General features: G+C 27.1%; 1 protein-coding gene and 1 pseudogene across 4 annotated transcripts in view; both read right to left on the reverse strand.

Annotated features, from left to right (window-relative positions):
• The window catches only part of LOC122270840 (uncharacterized), a 313,909-nt pseudogene that overhangs the window by 99,319 nt on the left and 196,052 nt on the right, over nt 1–18,538 (reverse strand).
• LOC107454305 (rolling pebbles) overlaps nt 1–18,538 on the reverse strand; it is a 119,957-nt gene that overhangs the window by 15,183 nt on the left and 86,236 nt on the right. For all 4 annotated transcript variants that reach the window (XM_043051230.2, XM_016071446.3, XM_043051231.2 and 1 more), the window contains 14 exons: nt 17,039–17,167; nt 16,065–16,268; nt 14,479–14,637; nt 12,853–12,954; nt 11,945–12,063; nt 10,866–10,998; nt 9,543–9,798; nt 7,755–7,986; nt 6,931–7,133; nt 6,088–6,274; nt 4,369–4,625; nt 2,717–2,954; nt 1,536–1,772; nt 288–467 (listed from right to left, as the gene is read on the reverse strand). In XM_043051230.2, the coding sequence (XP_042907164.1) occupies nt 288–467; nt 1,536–1,772; nt 2,717–2,954; nt 4,369–4,625; nt 6,088–6,274; nt 6,931–7,133; nt 7,755–7,986; nt 9,543–9,798; nt 10,866–10,998; nt 11,945–12,063; nt 12,853–12,954; nt 14,479–14,637; nt 16,065–16,268; nt 17,039–17,167 (2,636 nt within the window). The remainder of the gene's footprint in view (nt 1–287; nt 468–1,535; nt 1,773–2,716; nt 2,955–4,368; nt 4,626–6,087; nt 6,275–6,930; nt 7,134–7,754; nt 7,987–9,542; nt 9,799–10,865; nt 10,999–11,944; nt 12,064–12,852; nt 12,955–14,478; nt 14,638–16,064; nt 16,269–17,038; nt 17,168–18,538) is intronic.

Here is an 18,538-nt window from a genome sequence, read left to right on the forward strand (position 1 = left end):
AGGATGAAGAGGTGGACACTTTAATAACTATGACATTTTAAAAACATATAGGATTAAAAAAAATGGATGAACTACTCATTTGAATAGCCATAGTTACAATATTTAAATGTATTTATTCCTCAAGGACTTAGAAAACATTCTTATAGTAAAAATTTGCTTTGTATAGGTGGAAAACAAGCCCTTAATCATTGCTAATCTCCAAAATGCTATCAGAATTATTAACAGATCTGTACACAATCAGGTTATCATTCATAACAAAATTAATAACTTTATCCTCGAGAACTTACATTTGCATGACCATTGAGTGCTGAAGTAACTAGACATGATTGAGCAGCCTCCGAAAAACTTGGTGCGGTTTTATCATCCAATGGCCAATCACTTTGAAATAAATGCATAATGATATCTAGGTGTCCTTTAGTAGCTGCATAAATAACAGGGCATTTTCCATCATGATCAACTTGATTAATCTAAAAATAGTAATAACAATAAATTCAAAAAATATTGATATAAATTATTTTCAAGCCTTATCTTTAAACTTAAGCCAAAATGCTATGCTATCCTATTTACATGAATTAAATATTCTGAGAATAATAAAAAATAGAAAAACGATGGAGAATTTGCACAGCTCGTTGAAAGATAATTCTATAGGAATATTTTTTTTTAAATTTTATGTCTACAAAATAAAAACATGTGCACATCATTTCTTCACTGCAATACCACAAGAATTATTTTCCAAAATTTTTATTATGCATGAAGCAAAAGTAAATGTTAGGTTATTTATTCTTTCATTAAATAAAACATATCAAATGAGATAAAAGTATACATAGTTACATAAATATGGATTTCTTAAAAGTATCATTAAAAATTATATTACGATAATAAATTTCAAATTTAACTAAAAAATATTCTAAAAAATTAATATAAAGTATAAAACTAAATAAAAAGAGATAAAATAATTTTAAGTTTAATTGAAAAGCTTTTTCAGGGTTCTATAAAAATAAATAAATGAAAAACTCTTAAGTGCCAGAATACAAACTAAATTTTAAATATGCATAACTATTTACAATACAGTCTGGTATCTATGCATTGCATCTGAATTGCCGATTCAAAACAATCAGAATTTTTAAAATATCATCAATCATGCATTGTTTTTCGTGTAGAACAAAATTATTTAAATTCCTCTCCATTCCTTGAACAGTTTTGAATTTAGCAAGCAAGAAAAATTAAGAAAAATAAATAAAATATGACCAAGATAATTTTTAGATGTACAAATATGTAGTTAAAACGCTTCTTCAAACAATAAATATGATAAAAATTTTAGTCTCAGACATTCCTGTTTCAATACACCGGATTGGAAAGGACTAGATCTTAATAAATGTAAACAATAAAAAAACTCAAAAATTCTTTCACATATTGCTGCAGCAGAGGTTTCACAGATAAAAAATTAAAATGCAAAATAATGTCTAAATATGCACATTATATATAATAAGAAAAAGGAAATTTTATTTACTTGGAAATTTTGAACAAATACATACCTTTGCACCATTTGCAGTGAGAAGCCTAACAATATCAATAAATCCTTTACCAGAAGCTAAAGCTAGTGCACCAAGTCCTTTGTTTGAAGTAGCATTTACGTTTGCCCCAAATTCCACCAACTGGGATACCATTTCCAAAAATCCTTGTTCTGCAGCAACAGCAACAATTGGCATGTTGTAAAGCAACTGGATTCTATAGTTAGGATCAGCACCAGCTAACAACAACAATCGACTCACCTGCAATAATTACATTTATTTTTAAATGTGACTTCTTTAAAATATCAATGAGAGCCAAAAATCCAAAGTCATGCAGACTATGCTCTTCAGTAATTTTTTTCAGCATTTGAAAGTTTAAATTCACAGTTTTTGCTTGGACAACCGTTATTATAGATAAAAGTAAAACATTTGCAACTAGTTTTATTGCATGGTTTGTGACAGTTGTGATGATGAATGAGGATTAAGTATTTATTTTAAATTCAACTTTTCTGGTTTTTAATTTTAAGGGACTCAGCCTATAACTTTAAAATATTGAAAATTCAATGAACTTAAGGTCGTTTAAATAGTATACGGTTGCCTATTTTTTCGATTTTGGATGACAAATATCTTTGCTTTTATGTAATTAATGTTTAAAGAATTTCTTAATGTCATCCAAATCATGTTTCCTCAATTTAAACTGTTATAGAAAAAAATTTTAAAAAATCTAAAAAAAGCCGTGTACTTTTAAATTATTTTCTCAAACTCATGAATGGCGCTATTTTATTACTTTAAGGTTTTGAGGAAAAACTAATAGAAGTTCTAAAAATTATTAAGTGCCATTTCTCTTAATTTAATAAAGCGACCGTTTTATTTTCTACCTTTTTGAAAGGTAGAAATGTGCTGTCTAATAATATTACGTCATCGAAAGTTTGTTAAGTATTAATAGAAGCAAAAAAATATAAATTAAAAAGTTAATCTAAAATCCAAGATGGCGAAAGTAGAGGACTCTTTAGCGAAAATATAAATTTTAAAAATTAAAGTGCTATTTATTCTTATCTAATCGAGTAACTCCTTTTTTCTCAAGATTTTATAAAAGGTATTGTGCCGTCGAATACTATGTCATCAAAAGTTTGTAAAGTACAAAAAAGTATAAAATTCTCATGTGGGTCAAAGCATTTGTATCAGAAAGAATATTTTGTGCTTACTTTAACATTTGGGCTGTATAAATTTCTAATGGATCCCAAGCCAGACTGTATGCAACTACTGGAAAGCTGTAGCCAGTACGCTTGAAGGTCTCTCGGCAAGCACGTATGCAGAATGTCTTGAGGAGAGTTTTTGTAGATGTGAGCTTTCAACACATGATGACCTAGCTCTAAACAGTCATCAGCTGTTTTTGCTGTCTTTGCACGGCTGATTCGAAAAGCAATTGCCGCATGTCCCCCACTGAAATAAAACATAAAACTTTCATTTCAAATCCTTAGAGTATATTTCCTTTATCAAATTTATTTTATAATTTTAAATAAGTTTTTATTTTCAAAGATAAAATCTTCTTGGACTAAGTGTCACTAAATTCTGAAAACAAATCGAATTTGTAAAAGAAATTCTAATATTGTTGCCATGTATTTAAAATTTAGCACTCACTGCTCTAAATTATTGTTTACAATAAATTTTATTATTTTTGCTGAGTGCTTAATTACTATTATTTATAAATAATGGCTTTGAGCCTCAATAGCATACTTAAAAACATTGCAATACTGTAGGAGACACCGTTTATGGCAAATTCTTTTTCATCTTACTAAAGTAATTTAAAATATGGAAAAAAGTAAATTCCGGTAAGCATTTAAAGATTTAAAATTTATTTTTCTTGTTGCCAAATACAAGAATGTAAATAAATTATTGCAAAATAACTCAGAATTAAACAGTGAAATTATTCTGCCATTTGTTTGCATTACTTAAGCATTTAAAAATTCATGGTTTAACTCTAGGTTTATCTGAACTCACTTTGCTCCTTAAAATACAGAATTTGCTATTAAAAGTGTCTCCCCTAATATAAGGTTCTCTAAAGGCAATGAGCTGTCATTGTTTAGGCCCAGGGTTTAATGTTTGCTCATTCAGCTTTAGACTAGTGGATACCAATTTATCTTAAAAAAAAGGCAGCCATTGAACATTGTCAACCACATTGCCAAAGTCATGCAGATAGTCTCAAAATTGTTGACCTTTAATCCCACAACCATTTCGGCTAATAACAGACTATTACTGGAGCACTTTAATTTTAAAATTATAAGCTGCGACAGTATAAAAAGCAAACTCTACATGGATACAATTACTACTTGGTATAATTTACTAAGGTTTAATTAGAATTTAAGATTGCTTATAGGAAAGGAATACTAAATATACTAAAAATCCTTCTTTTCAAAAATTTTCTTTAGATGGAACATTTTTATAATTTGAATATAATAAGACTTTGATTACATATTTTGAGCGAATGTTCATCCCCAGCAATATAATTAATAGGAAATTAACATTTAAGGTCATCACAATATTTAATTTGCCGAAAGTAATGCAATTTAACTGATTGATACAATTTGCAATTTAAATGATTATTGATAAAATAGAAGATATTTGTTCATTAAAACATACCACACACAGCACCATAATTTTATTATCAGGCATTAAGCAATTATTTTATGCAAATGAATATTCATCCCGAGCAATATACTTGATAGAATATAAAAAATTTTGTTCATAATAACATGCTATTTACTGATTCATTGATACATAATGCAATCTAACTGATAAATTCTGCAATTTAACTGACTACTGATAAAATGGGGAAAAAATTCTAACTGATACATACCGGACATCACACAGGAACTTGTTGCTTTCGTTCTCTTCCCTCCTGAGTAGCCATTCCCTCATGGATGGATGTACAAACATGATTGTACTGTCCTGTCTTTTCACTATGAATTGATTGGATATGAGTATATCCATGCAGCCCATGAAAGAGTCCCAAGATATACCCTCACTCACGCACTTAGCATTTAAAGTATAAAAAAGCTCTTGAAGAGTTAAAGGATAAAGAGAGGCAAGACAAATTTGAAGAATGGGAATAACCTACAGAAGAAATGAAAGATGTAAGACATTATAATATTTACGACAAATAAAACAATTATGTGGAAAATCATAAAATCAATAAGGTAGAAACAAATTCACTAATGGCCTTTACCAAAAATAATTTGGCTAAGAAACGTATGGAATTTTTTAAGAGCCTGACATCATCAAAAGAAATAAAATTAAAAGAATAAAATAGGAAACTCATATTTTCAGAAATTTATTCTGAAAATATGAGTTTCCTATTTCATTCTTTTAATTTTACTTTTTAATAAAGAAAATTGTAATAAAGAAAAGAATCTAAAGAAGGAAAAAATCTAATAAAGAAAATTGTGTGTTAAAACCTATTAATAGTCAAAAAAGAGGAAAGCCAGAACAATGGTGATTTGACTCTGTGAAATTAAATTTCAAAGTAATCTGGACAAAACACTGACAGTCCATGAACAAAAATAAGTTATTCAATCTTCAACAATAGGCCCACAATGGGCTGTTGTGCCAAAAATGATGACGAAACGAATTTAAGGGGCATAATTGATGCTTTATATTGTTTGTTATTTTACAGCTAATAATAACAGAATCAACAATTTTTAAATCATGTTATAATTGCTCACACTAAATATCTTTAACCACAAATTACATAATCCTTTCATTTAAATAGATCCTATCTTTTAGAGTTTCTTAAAGGAATAAATATGATGACTTAAGAAAAATTTTCTAGATTTCAAAATTAAGTGCGAAAAAAAAATTTATGCTAAAAGAGGACCTTGGAAAGCAATCAAAATAATATATTTATTCTTATTTAATAATAAGTTATTCTTTATTGAAAAAATATCTATGGAGTAGAGTCAAGCCTAGTTTACTTATTCAAACATCTCAGGTACAACAGTTCCCTGTGTAGATATTAGTTTGTTAAAATCACCATCAGCAATTCATTTCTGGTATGATAAGGAAAGGAAGAAAACGCATTTGAGGAACTGTGGAGTTAATATTAAAGAGTTTTTTTTAAATAATATCTTTGCCACAGACTAAATTACTGCGAGAATCTCTTGTATTGCTACAGTTTTCCCTACCTATCAAAAATTTAATTCTGATTTTTTAACTTCCAGTTACTTTAATTTGGACACATTGTTTTTGTAAATTTAAAGTAATTGAAGATTAAAAATCAATAGGAAAGCTGTCTAGCAAAGCTATCTCAAAAAGATATTTTTAAAAAAAAGCCCAACAAAGACAGCGTAATTTGGTTAAAAATCACATTTGTTAGGGAAAATTGAGATTCCATTAAACTCAAACATCCTTGATGTTGTCTGTTTTATTCTTGAAAACAGACAGCATAGATGCAACATAAATTCAAAAATGCAACTAAACAAATTTTTTTCCAAAAACATGTGTAAAATCACACATTTAAAATAATCTACCGAGAATTTAACATAATAAAGGAAAAAAATTTTTTTTTGTTATTATGTACCTTTTCATATGATTTAATTGTAGTAAATTTCAGATTAAAACTTAACATGTAGACTTCACTAAGGCAGACAGGAAGGACACGATAGCTGCTACTCTTGACCACAAGGTGACCCCTTTCAATCAGATCTAATGTCAAACGTATATACAGCATACAACCTTTACTGAGATTGGACAGGTGAGCAGCAAACCTAGATTAAAAAGATTGAAATATTTTATCAATGAAATTAAAGTTCAATTTTAAAAGATGTTTTAACTTTTGGATATAAAATTAATAGAGAGAAAAAAAATTTTACTTCTACTTTAACAATCTCAATGATAAGACAGGACTTTTTTTTCAGGCATATAAAAAAATTTTTTACCAATTACTTTAAGAAAAATAATAAAAATAAGCCAGCTTTTTAAAAATGTTTCCAATAATTAAGAAGTAGAGCATTTTATAATTAAATTTACAGTAAATGAAAAATACACCAAAATTAGTAATTCCACTGGTTTTTTTTTGAATGTCATTAATTAACTTTAAATTTTTAATTAGCACTGTGAATGTTAGTTCTAGCTTTTTTAAAACATGAAAGCTTGTAGTTAACCGGAGCCAAAATATCAATTTTTCTCATGTTATTTAATAGAAAGAAGAGCATGGCAAGGAAATTTCATCACGATTTCCTACCCAAAAAACGCTTCGAGTGTTAAAACTAAGAGGAAAGAAAAGTACGGAAATGATACGTGCAAATATGAAAGTAGTTGAATTAAAATAAATTAATTTAAAATAGTTAAATTCATAATCATAAAAAAAAGGTTATAAGTAGATTTTTTGAATAGCTTGGGATTGTGAAAGATATTAGCATACTTTGAGTTAGCTATTCCTTCTACTTTGCTATTGTTTATGGTGATATTGGCACGAATCAAAGGACTGGTGTTAATTCTATGCATCACATAATTGCATAGATCTTTCTGGATATTTTCATTGGTCGGAACTTTATCCAGTGAGATGCAGTGAGTAGGTAATCGTTTGATGAGATCACTAAAACTAGTGCGTATAGTGACAACAACCTAAAAGAAGAAAAAAAATCTTTAAATTATGCAATTTATCACAATATACAAAATCAGTGTACAAAATAATAAGAAAATAATTAGTTTCACAGTGACTTTTTAATGTAATATTATAAAAAATATAAAACGTTAACAATCTAGATAGAAAAACGTGATTCACACAAAAGTTAAATTTTTTTTAGCTTTTGCTAAGATTAGTAGAGTCAGTGATTTCGTTTACAGGGAAAGCACGTGCACACTTTTTTGAATAAAATTGTTAATATATATATATAACCACATCTTTACGATCAATCCACACCAGGACTCTTTGTTTTTAATACGTAGGACCCAGGTATTTGGAAACCATAGTTTCTGAAAATTAGAACTAAAGAAGGCTTTTACTTATTTTTTTATTTGTTATTACACACAAAATATTTAAAATATTATGTGTAATTTCTTTTCTGCAAAAGATAACTTTTGTTCGCCGTGTACCATTTATTAGTGCTAAATTCTATTTTCATTTAGGTTTGATATTTTACAACTAGAACATGAATTCAAAATAGCAATTCTTAGTGCAATAAGTTCCCATTGTATACATATTACAGGTATGCATTATTAGTTATAGATTCATGATCTACACACCTTTAGCCATGAAGGAATGACCTCAAAATGGTGGGTTAGAAATGAGGCAATGGTATCACCATAATCAGGTCTATGGTATTCTGCTTCATTCAGACCATCCACAATCAATAGACACGTTGCATTGGGAATCCTATTTCGAGATCTCAAACTAGACAATGGTTCGATGATGCCATGAATGAATGCAGCACTTGGGTCACTTATGCAGGAAGACAAGCTTAAAATTTCTTGAAGCCTGCAAAAATAGATAAAATTACAACATACAGAGAAGATAAATAAAATGTTGTGCAGTATGTTTTATCTTTAAATTGACTGTAACAGTAGCCAGATTTTTCAATAAAAAATAAAGAACTTTTTAAGCACTCAAAAAATATTTTCAATCGCTTTCTTAAAAAAATATATATATATGAATAGGATATGTGCAGTAATAAAAATGATTTCTTTTGTTTGTTTGAAATTCCTAATTTATAAACATAAAATCAACAAAATGCAAAAACATTTTCAAAGACTTTACATAATCATGACAAAATAACTAATTTCGGATAAACATTGAAGAGAAAATTGTGAAAATCATGCTTTTTTTCTTAATTTATGACGGCAATCGACACGGCAAAGAGAAAACCTCATTTTGAAAAATAGAAAATTAAGCACTTTCTACAAACCCCCAATAAAAAAAGCACCTTTAAAGGGCTTTTAGAAAAAGTAAATCAAAAATAAGCACCTTCAAGCACTTTTTAAAAAAGCTATGCACCTTGTGCAATATTGAGTGAGAAACTTTACATGCAAAATTCTGTTTCATCACCATATGTACTTTCAAATTTGAAGTTTAAAGAAAAGTAAGTTCAAGCAACGCTAGACAGAATCACGCAGTTTCAGATGCTGCAAAATGTTTTCAAAGTTTCAAAATTACAAATAAATTGCAGTCTGATAATTTATTTACTTTTTGATACTTTTTTTAAAAAAAATTAGCATTTTAAAGGTCATAGTTTACTGAAATTACTTTCTCAATACTTGCCATGAAGGGTATTCTCTTAAGTATTCTTTAACATAAAAGAATATACATATAGATGTACAAGGTGATTTTTAAATGGAAAAAAAATTTAAATAATAGTAGCTATTTTCGATTTTAAGTTCCAAATTTTTGTTTAAAGAAGCAGACTAATAATGCAGCATTTGTGTACAATATTAATTTCTAAAAAGTATCAAAAATAATTTTATTCTGAATGAATAAAGTTTTTTCTTGTTAAATTGTTTTAGGGAGAATTTATTGCATACAAGACTTTCCCCATCAAATTCTAACAGTAAAATTATACAGTTCCTACATACATGTAACAACATTTGTGGACAATTTAATTCCTTACGTTAATAAATAAATTAAATAACTGCCTAATAATCAAAGGGTAAAAAATTTAACCTTTTAATTATTAACCCATTTAATTTATTTACATCATATCTACTTTATAACAGGGTTGGTAATAAAATTTGTAGGCAATTTTATTATTCTTTTAAATTAGTAGGAAATTAAATTACCCATTTTATAATTAGATGAATAATGAAAGCTTGAAGGCAATTTAATTATTGCTAAAAATTAAGAGATAATTTAATTATAAAAACCTTACAATTAGAAAATAATTAAATTTGTAGAGCAAATATTTCCTAACTGGCAGAGTTAAAGTTGTTCATCATTCCATACATTATTTATATGTAACAAAAATTACACAATTACAAATAATAATTCCTTTCATTTAAAAAGATACACTTTTTAGAATTTTAAATCTGTGATGTCCGCACCTTATATCTCTAGCCACAAGGTCTCTATAAGCAGTTAACTGAGGTGCCTTGCAGAGTTGTGCAGCTATGCTATGTACGAATTCAAGCACCATACATGTGATGTTGTTGTCAGCCTGACAAAGATGATAAGCAACTAGTCGATTGCCCAAGGAACGTGCACCGCTGTGATGTAAGGTTGATATTGACTGGTAAAGACCAGAGTCACTGCTGCTTGAATTGGACATGTTGTAATCACTGCCATCCAAAGACTGGATATCTGTGAGATACAAATTAAATTACAACACATAAAGTGCATTAAGAACATTCATTTTGATTTCATTTACACAAAAACAGGGAATAAATAACATATTTTAAAGCAATGGGCATCAGTAACATTTTTTTGTAGAAGTTTTTGCATCCATTTGCTAAAATTTAAAAATTGACAATGTAAAAAATGAGCAGGCCAGATTTCTCTTTGCATACTTTTTGGAATTAATAATTAATTATTTGATAATTATTGATAATCTTGCATCTGATTTATTTTAATTTCATCACTAATTAAAGTGAAAAACTCAAGCCCATTGGCAGTAACACTAATAGCCATATTTGAAAAAATTTATTCCATCTCAATTGGTTAACATTTGTAAAATCTATTTTGATAAATTTAACTTTTTTCTTAAAGAAATAATCAAGAACACTGTAAATAATTTGTTGAAATGCAAATACAGAGCTTGAAATTAATGCCTGTTCCACTGAAACCACTAAAATTCAACTTCACATCACCATATAATTCACCAACAATCAGATTCATGTACTTTTTGAATTTCATTTTCCTGTTTTAGCCTGTGTTTTCTTCATAATTATGAACATTACACTTCGCTTTAATGCAATTTTTCATTTAAATTTACTTTACATAGATTTTTAGAAAATCTAATTGATACATGTAAGTATAATAGACCATATAATTGATCAGAAATCAATGTAAAGGAATCCTATATTTTTTTGTTCTTACCTTTAATGTCTTGGCCTGTGTTTTCTTCATAATTATGAACATTACACTTCTCTTAAATGCAATTTTTCATTTAAAATTACTATATTTATATTTTTTAAAAATCTAATTGATACATGTAAATAGGCAAGTGTAAATGAGTATGAACTAGCAATATCTCTTGTTTAATGGCTCTCCAGACCAGAGACTAACTTTTTATAATTTCTACTCCAATAAAAATTATAATACATTGTTAAATTAAACTAAACAGCTTATAATTTTTCATGTAAAAAAATCTTGCTAAGAATACATAAATACACATTAAGAAGGCAAAGATACAAAAATAATTCAAATACCATGATAAATAGCCTCTTCTTTTTTCATCCTAAAGGAACTATGTTCAACCAATTGAGATACTATTGCCGTTTTCCCACTGCCAGGACCACCAACAATAGCAATTGCTTTTCTACTTTTCGGATCAGATATTTCCTGCAATTAATAAACACAAATTCAAAGATTATCCTAAACATTTGAAATACATAAGCATTGCGATAAATAAATGATTAGAGAATTTAACAAAATAATTTCTTAGTATTTTATTAAGCAGCAATTTCAATAGTTTTAAAACCAAACATTGATAATTCAGTAAAGTTCCACAAAATGCTTCTAAAAATATTTAATTTCAGCTTAGAACAATTTTTCCAACTTATAAAATTTCACTTATATTTTATTTATTTAGCTTTAATTTTAAAACAATTTCATAGTTTGTTGGAAAATTATTATCTTACATATCTGTTGTGTGTGCATGTATATACATACACACATACAAGAACACAAAATACTTTCAAATATGCAAAAGTTCAACTTAAAACTCATTTTTAGATTTATACAACCACTTTTTTTACATTTAACTTTTATTTGAAAATAATTCCATGACTTGCAGAAAAATTATCCTAAACTTTCTTTTTAGAATAAATCATTCTAACAAATAAATTCTTTTTTAATGGAAATCCATCAGATAACAATTTTAAACTATACACATACAGAAAGAATGCAAATTCATCGATTGAATTCTTGGAAGTTTTAAGAAATTAGTAAAATATTTATTAAAGTACTATTTGAATGCCAAATATGGTGCACGTGCATTATAATGTATGGATTTTTATAAAATTTAACCCACATAAGTTATTAAACAAATTTTCTTTAAAAAGTTGACTTTTTTAAAAAAAGTTTACTTTTTTAAAAACATTTTGTTCACTCTCAAACTTTAATATTTCGACTATTCATTATTGATCATAGAAAAACAAATAACTACTATCATTAATGAAATATAAATAACTAAGTTAATGTAAAAAGTTGAAATCAAGAAAGAAGTATTTATTGCACATGGAAAAAAGAAAGAAAGAAAAAGTAACTAATATTTATGCACACAAACCTGTTCAATTTCTTTAAAAAGCCACTGTCGACCAATAAATAAAGGATCTTGCTCAGGTTGAGGAACTTCAAAATATAAGGGTTTCAATGTTTTATTTATTATTTTAGAAACATTCTTTCCTAAAAGTAAAGATATTTGTTATTTTCCAATTCAAACAAAATAACACTTTAAAAAAGTACCCATTTGTTGTGGCATTTTTAAATTAATGAAAATTCAAACGTTTAATAGTTTAATTTTAATTAATACCTTTTCTTACACAATTTTTTTTTTTTTTTATTTTGGGAAAAATTTTGTTTGTCTACTAAGAATAAAAAATCTAATTAAAGAATTTTTGATAAAAAAATACACTTATGATCAATATAGCAAATAATAATTAAGTAAATAAGCAAATAATAAGTAATTACATGAAGCTAAATATGTGTATATACTTGTGTTAAATGGAGCTTTGAATTCAAGCACATAAAATACTTAGCAATTTAAGAAATACAACTTATTAAAAATAATTTCAAGCTAACACACAGCAAATTCTAAGGGAGAGTCTTTGTCAATTTCCTATCAACAACATTCCCTTATTTCTCCAGTTTAACAAAATTTTACAGCAGATAAAAAGGAGACTTTTTTTTTTAAAATTTCTTATAATTTAAAACATACTTCTGAAAAAGAAAAAAAATTTCTCTGAAATATAAGAGTTTGACAGAAACTGCATTCAAATTGATCTGTTTTAATTCCTTCCTTTCTTTTTAAAATCCTGAATCCCTAATATTTTCTATCCCGATCTACATCTTTAAAAACTAACGAAATTAGATCATTTACATGCCATAAATGATAAAAAGTATGAAAAATAAAATAAAATACATAATAAAAATAAACAATGTAATAAAATTCATGAAGTGTTGAGCAATACTTACTACAAGCAGCAGAAAAGTTCAAAGCACTTTCATCACTGTTATGATACGCCTGCCTTCTTGACAAATTACGTTTAGCAATTTGTACAAAGCTATCACTAGTTCCTAAAGAAAATATAAATAAGTTCATTGAGAGATTAAAAACACAATAAAGAAACAAATTAATTGTTTTTAATGCTATGCCATTTCTGGAGAGAAAAGCTTTTAATAATTTCAGATTAGAACTAGTTATCTTAGTTTCAGAAAATGTTGTTTAATACTTTTTGATATTATATGATCTTGGATATTTAATTATTACTTGCATTACAATATTCCATTACAACATTCAGAGAAATGAAAACTCAACTAATTAATTGCCTTTTTCCATTCCAACTTCTGCTTTAAAATCGAATAACTTAAGACTTTGGGAAGACAGACTGGTGATTCGTTCTTGTAAGAAGGTGAATGTGTTTTTTTCTCCAAAATAATATGTATCGAATGTATTTCACCAAAAATGTGTAAAATGTCAAATGTATGCTTCAATGTAGTTTGTCGTTGATTTAGAATGATGTTAAATTATTTAAATATTATGTAATTTTTTCATGAAAAAAGAGTTACAGCTTGATGATGCTACACAGTTTTAGCACTAGGAAAATGGATGTAGTCTATTTGGCCCCTAAGTATAGTTGAAAAGTCAGTGTTCGATTTTATCAAATATTTCCGCTTACGAAATTGAATAAAATACCATAGAATATTGATGATTGAAGATCTAAGATATTTTTATTACAACAATTATGATTACATTTTAAGATGTTGGATGTCTAAATAATCTACACAGAAACCATCTGGGAAGGGCTACACTCGTCCCTTCAGACTTTCTCGGTATACAGCAATGTTAAACTGCATTGAGAGTGTTAAACTATAATTGAGCAAGTCACTTATGCATTGAATTTTGAACTTAAGTTGTATAAACAATCTACCTAAGAAAAGGATTTTAATAACAGAATTTTCAACAAGCTATTTGAGCTTAAAATTGTGAGCAAGAGCTGCCAAATACTCTCGATTAACATAAAGAATTTCAAATATTCCACTTATGTTAGAGCAAAGGAATTTTTAACAAACTACTTCGGTCAAAAGGTATTACAGTTCATTTCACTTTTTTCTTACAAAAACTTGTTACGATTTGGAAACTTATAGTAAAAGCATTCCTGTCATAGAAGTTTCTGTTTTGTTTAAAATGTACAGCTACTTAAATCAGTCTACAGACTAAAGCAGTAAACACCAGATATGTATTTAAATTCCAAATAGTTGTTTGAAAGTCAAGAAAAATAGGTAAATATGACATTTTTATTTATTTTTTTAAAATTCATTCAATTGACAACTATATGTCCCCACCTCTCAGCCATGTAGGGAGTGGTAGAAAGAAGGTTTCAGTTTAAGGGTACAGGAGGAAAGAAGGTTCAGGAATGGTAGAAAGAAGGATACATTTCAGTTTATGATGCAATAAGTTAAGGTCATACATTTGTCTTAAATGTTTTTTTCAAACAAAAACAAGTTCACTGGTTTGAAAATTTCATCTGCTATTATGAACTATTGAAAAAATGGATTTTTACTGTCTTTTAAGATTTTATAATAACAAATTAAACTTACTGGCAAGAGTATGCCTTTGAAAATTGGTACCAAAAGGACTACTGCATGAACTGTTACCGGTACTTGTGCTGATGAGAGATACTACACTGTCTGAGCTCTGATCTCGACTAGCAGAACGCAAGCCGTTAGTACGAGGCATGTGATCAGGATCTGATGAATCTAAAACATAAGACATTGAAAAGAGTTTAAGTACTTGTGAAATAAAACTATAAATTGTATGGTGCACAAAAAAAAAAATTCTGTGAGTGATTTATGATCCAAATATCTGATTTTTCACAAATTAAGACTCAATCTTAAGGGTTTGAAAGCCTAATCTTACACTTACTAATCAATTAGTGCAGACGATATTTTAAGTTACAAAATCAAACAGGAAAACTTATTTTCTGGGAACAAACATAAATTTTTTCCCGACGGATTTAGATTTCTGGCGCTCAAAATATGATTAAAAGCCACAGTCTAGGAAATATGGTATCAATAGTTTGGTCAGGAAAGCAGTCAAAGATTTGAATCTCTTAATGTTAATTTTACTTTTTGCTTATTTTGCCAAATCTCAAAAAAAAAAATTTAATGATTTAAATAATTCTCGCTTACAATTTTAAACAATTCATTTATCCAAAGATAATTTTATGCAAATTTTTTTCTTATAATTGTTATTTATTATCATTTTATTTAATAATGGTCGAGAAAATTTTGAAATGTAAGGCATACAAGTTTTACAGCAATTTAAAGAACGTAATTAACATGGTAAAATACAAAATTTGAACATAATCAGTCAAATAGATTTTGAGTTTTGTAATTTTAAAAAAGTTGCATATTTAAAATTTGAAAAGAGTCTCTTTAAATTACAGATGCTGCTTTTCTTCACCCTTGTATACTGTACTGTAATTCAAAGAATTTTATGCCCCACAGCATAAGAAGTTGGATCGAAAACACTTCAAAATGGAAGAGAATTTTTAAAAAAAGTGAAAACAGTCTCAAAATTTTTCAGGTATTTGCATTTAAGAAAAAAACTAATATTTAGTAATATGGTTTTTTTATTCATTAAAAAAATGAATAAACCTTTTTACCACAAATTGTACAATAAGCTCAATACATCAGTTTTTGAACTAACCATAGTTGTCAACTAACATAAATGGTAACCATAGTTGCCAACTTTTTGGAAAAGATTTTTTCCAGTAATACACAGTAATTTTTAAAGAATAAGCAGATATATTTAATTTAAGTCAGGATCTAAAAATTCTATTACCTACTTATAAATTCAAAAAGGCAAAATAATTTTACATCATATTTATTGATACAAGAATCAAATTTCAAAGAGTCATACAAGAATACAAAAATAGAATTTCATTCTAAAAAAATTCTTTGAAAAATGGGTAAAAAATATCAAACAATCAAAAGCACATCCATCTATCAAATCCAAAATATCTATCCAGATCCTATCTATCAAATCCAAAATAGATAACAGAACAGAATATTGATAAATATTACAAAAATATATCAAATGAAAAATTTATAAAAATGAAAAAAAAAATATATCAAACACAAAATAGATTAACAAACAATGTATTTTATCATAAATTTTCTACCTGTCAGTGTTGACAGAGGACTTGTATTGGTGGTGTTTGCATCACTACTGGCAAGGGATGAGATACTAGGATAGGACTCAGGACAATAACTGCTGATATTGACCCTTGAACTGGACAATGGTGTACGGTCTCCAAGCAAAAGACCAAGGCGTGTATACAAGTCATGATTTCTAAAGTGCTTCGAGTTGGACTGAACTTCATCATCTAATTAAAGAAAATTAGTTTAAAAAATAAAAGCATCGTTATCACAATAAGTAAATAATTTATTGTGAGGAAAAAATGCAATTCCTCTTATAATTATGAAAAAACTTAACTTTCTTTTCTCAGTTTCTAAACTGTATGGCATATATAAGATTTAATTTTAATTTACAATTACAATAATTTATTATATTTAATAATACATTACCATTTTTATTAAGCAAAAATAAAAGTTATATCCAATAATTTTTATATTCTTAATTACTTAAATGATCAACTTAAGCTGTTAAGACATTTTCTCAAAAATCTGAACTTATGTACAAAAGAAAAACAATAAAAAAAAATCTTATTTATAACCAAAACTTTTAATAACCAAAACTTCTAATTTTAAAATGCAAACATTTCAAAACAATAAAAATAATAATCAAAGCAAATAAATACGCTGCAGTTAAATTATAAATAAATATTAACTCCCGAATAGTTATACATCTAAAAATTTGTTTTTCAGGAAATAAGAAATTTTGTTATATTTTTAGAATTGTATACTAATTAGAATTTTAATAAATAATTTACCTGAAATAGATAATTTTTTCAAATTTTAAGGAGAATTGTTTATATTTTAAGGCCTTAAAACTTCCTCTAACAGAAACCTTGCTCAAAAAGTTTAAATAACAAATTGTGAAAAACTCATATGTAATTTTTAAAAGTTATGTAACATTTGAAATACAATCAATGTGCAGGCATTTCCCCAATAATTAAAACAAAACTGTTCTTACCAGATAAAGCTGTGTGAGAATCTTCCATAAGTGGATTAGGCCATTTCATATGCCTGTAATTTCGAGATGGCCTAGACATACGAGGACTACAGGCAGCTGGTGTCCTTGAGGGCAAACATGGCTTTGCTGCTGTGAAAATATTAAAAGTTAATATATATATGCACAATATATTTGTGAAGCTAGAAAGCCATGAATATGCATACTACCTCGATAATAAACTACCCAGCTTAACTATGGTGATGTGTTAAAGTGCAGAATCAAGAGCTTTCCACAATTTACTTAGGTTATGTATACATTAATGGTCGCTGTATTGTTACACCTCAAAAGTTTGTTTCTCTCATTACATCAACTAATTAGTGTTGACTGTTTGATTGTATTCACTGATATACAAATAAATAAATAAATAATAATGTGTTCACTTACTTATTTGTAATACTATTTTAAACTGATTGATTATTTTTATTGTATTTTTTAAAGTTATTGATGATTGATTATATAAACTATTGCTCTGACTGTTTGAATATAGTAACTTGTCTTTCCAGACAGCGAAAAATAAATAAAATACATTATGTAAAATGTTAAATCATGCAAATAGAAATGTAGCTGTTGTTTTAGATAAAGACCTTATTCTCACTTTAACTAGTGCCTAATATGTCAAGTGCAGATTATTTAGGTAGTTTTTCCCCCTATAGAAAATCCCATACATTTTCATTCAAAACTAAGCATTTCATCTTTTCTTAAGTTTTTCAATTTTATTGCTAAATAATTTGCAAACCTACTTTTCAGCTACTTTTTCTTCTCAATATTTTTAAATTACAAAATGCAAGGATCTATTATAATTATGAAATTTAAATTTTAATTAAAAATTTTGAAGGAAAAAAAACACAATAAAAGATTTGTTATTTTTTTACCCTACACAAAAAAATCATATCACAATACATTGCAAAACCATAATAATTAAATGTTGTATTTTATTTACTGCTTTAAAAGTACATTGTTATGGATAATACATATATATATATACACACATATATATCTATCTATAAATATAATTGTATACATATATATAGACACACAGTATACTGTTGATATATCATAGTTGAAGGGACGCTAAAAGATTTTTGAGATAGCTAGTTTTCGAGATAACAACAGAACTAAATATGTTCTAAAAAGTAGAAAAATATATTCTAAAATATTACTCTAAAAAGTAGAGTCATAAAACGTAAGAATAATTACTAATAAATATGCATGTAATGATAGTTGACTATAAGCCTAAATACAACAATGATAATTTTATTTTTAAACGGTAAGGACAAAAATAATTTTGCAATTAATAGAAAATAATTGGTTTATAATAAACTTATGTTGCGATTTCTCCAAAAAAAAAAAAAAAATAATAATAATAATTTTCTGTTTCGAAAAAAATTCAACATACGAAGGTTTTAGAAGAAACTCTTCGACATAGGAATGCAAACTAACATTAGGTGGGTATGTAATGCC

Source organism: Parasteatoda tepidariorum, chromosome 6 (genome assembly GCF_043381705.1).
Source record: "Parasteatoda tepidariorum isolate YZ-2023 chromosome 6, CAS_Ptep_4.0, whole genome shotgun sequence".
In the NCBI taxonomy this organism is placed as follows: domain Eukaryota; kingdom Metazoa; phylum Arthropoda; class Arachnida; order Araneae; family Theridiidae; genus Parasteatoda; species Parasteatoda tepidariorum.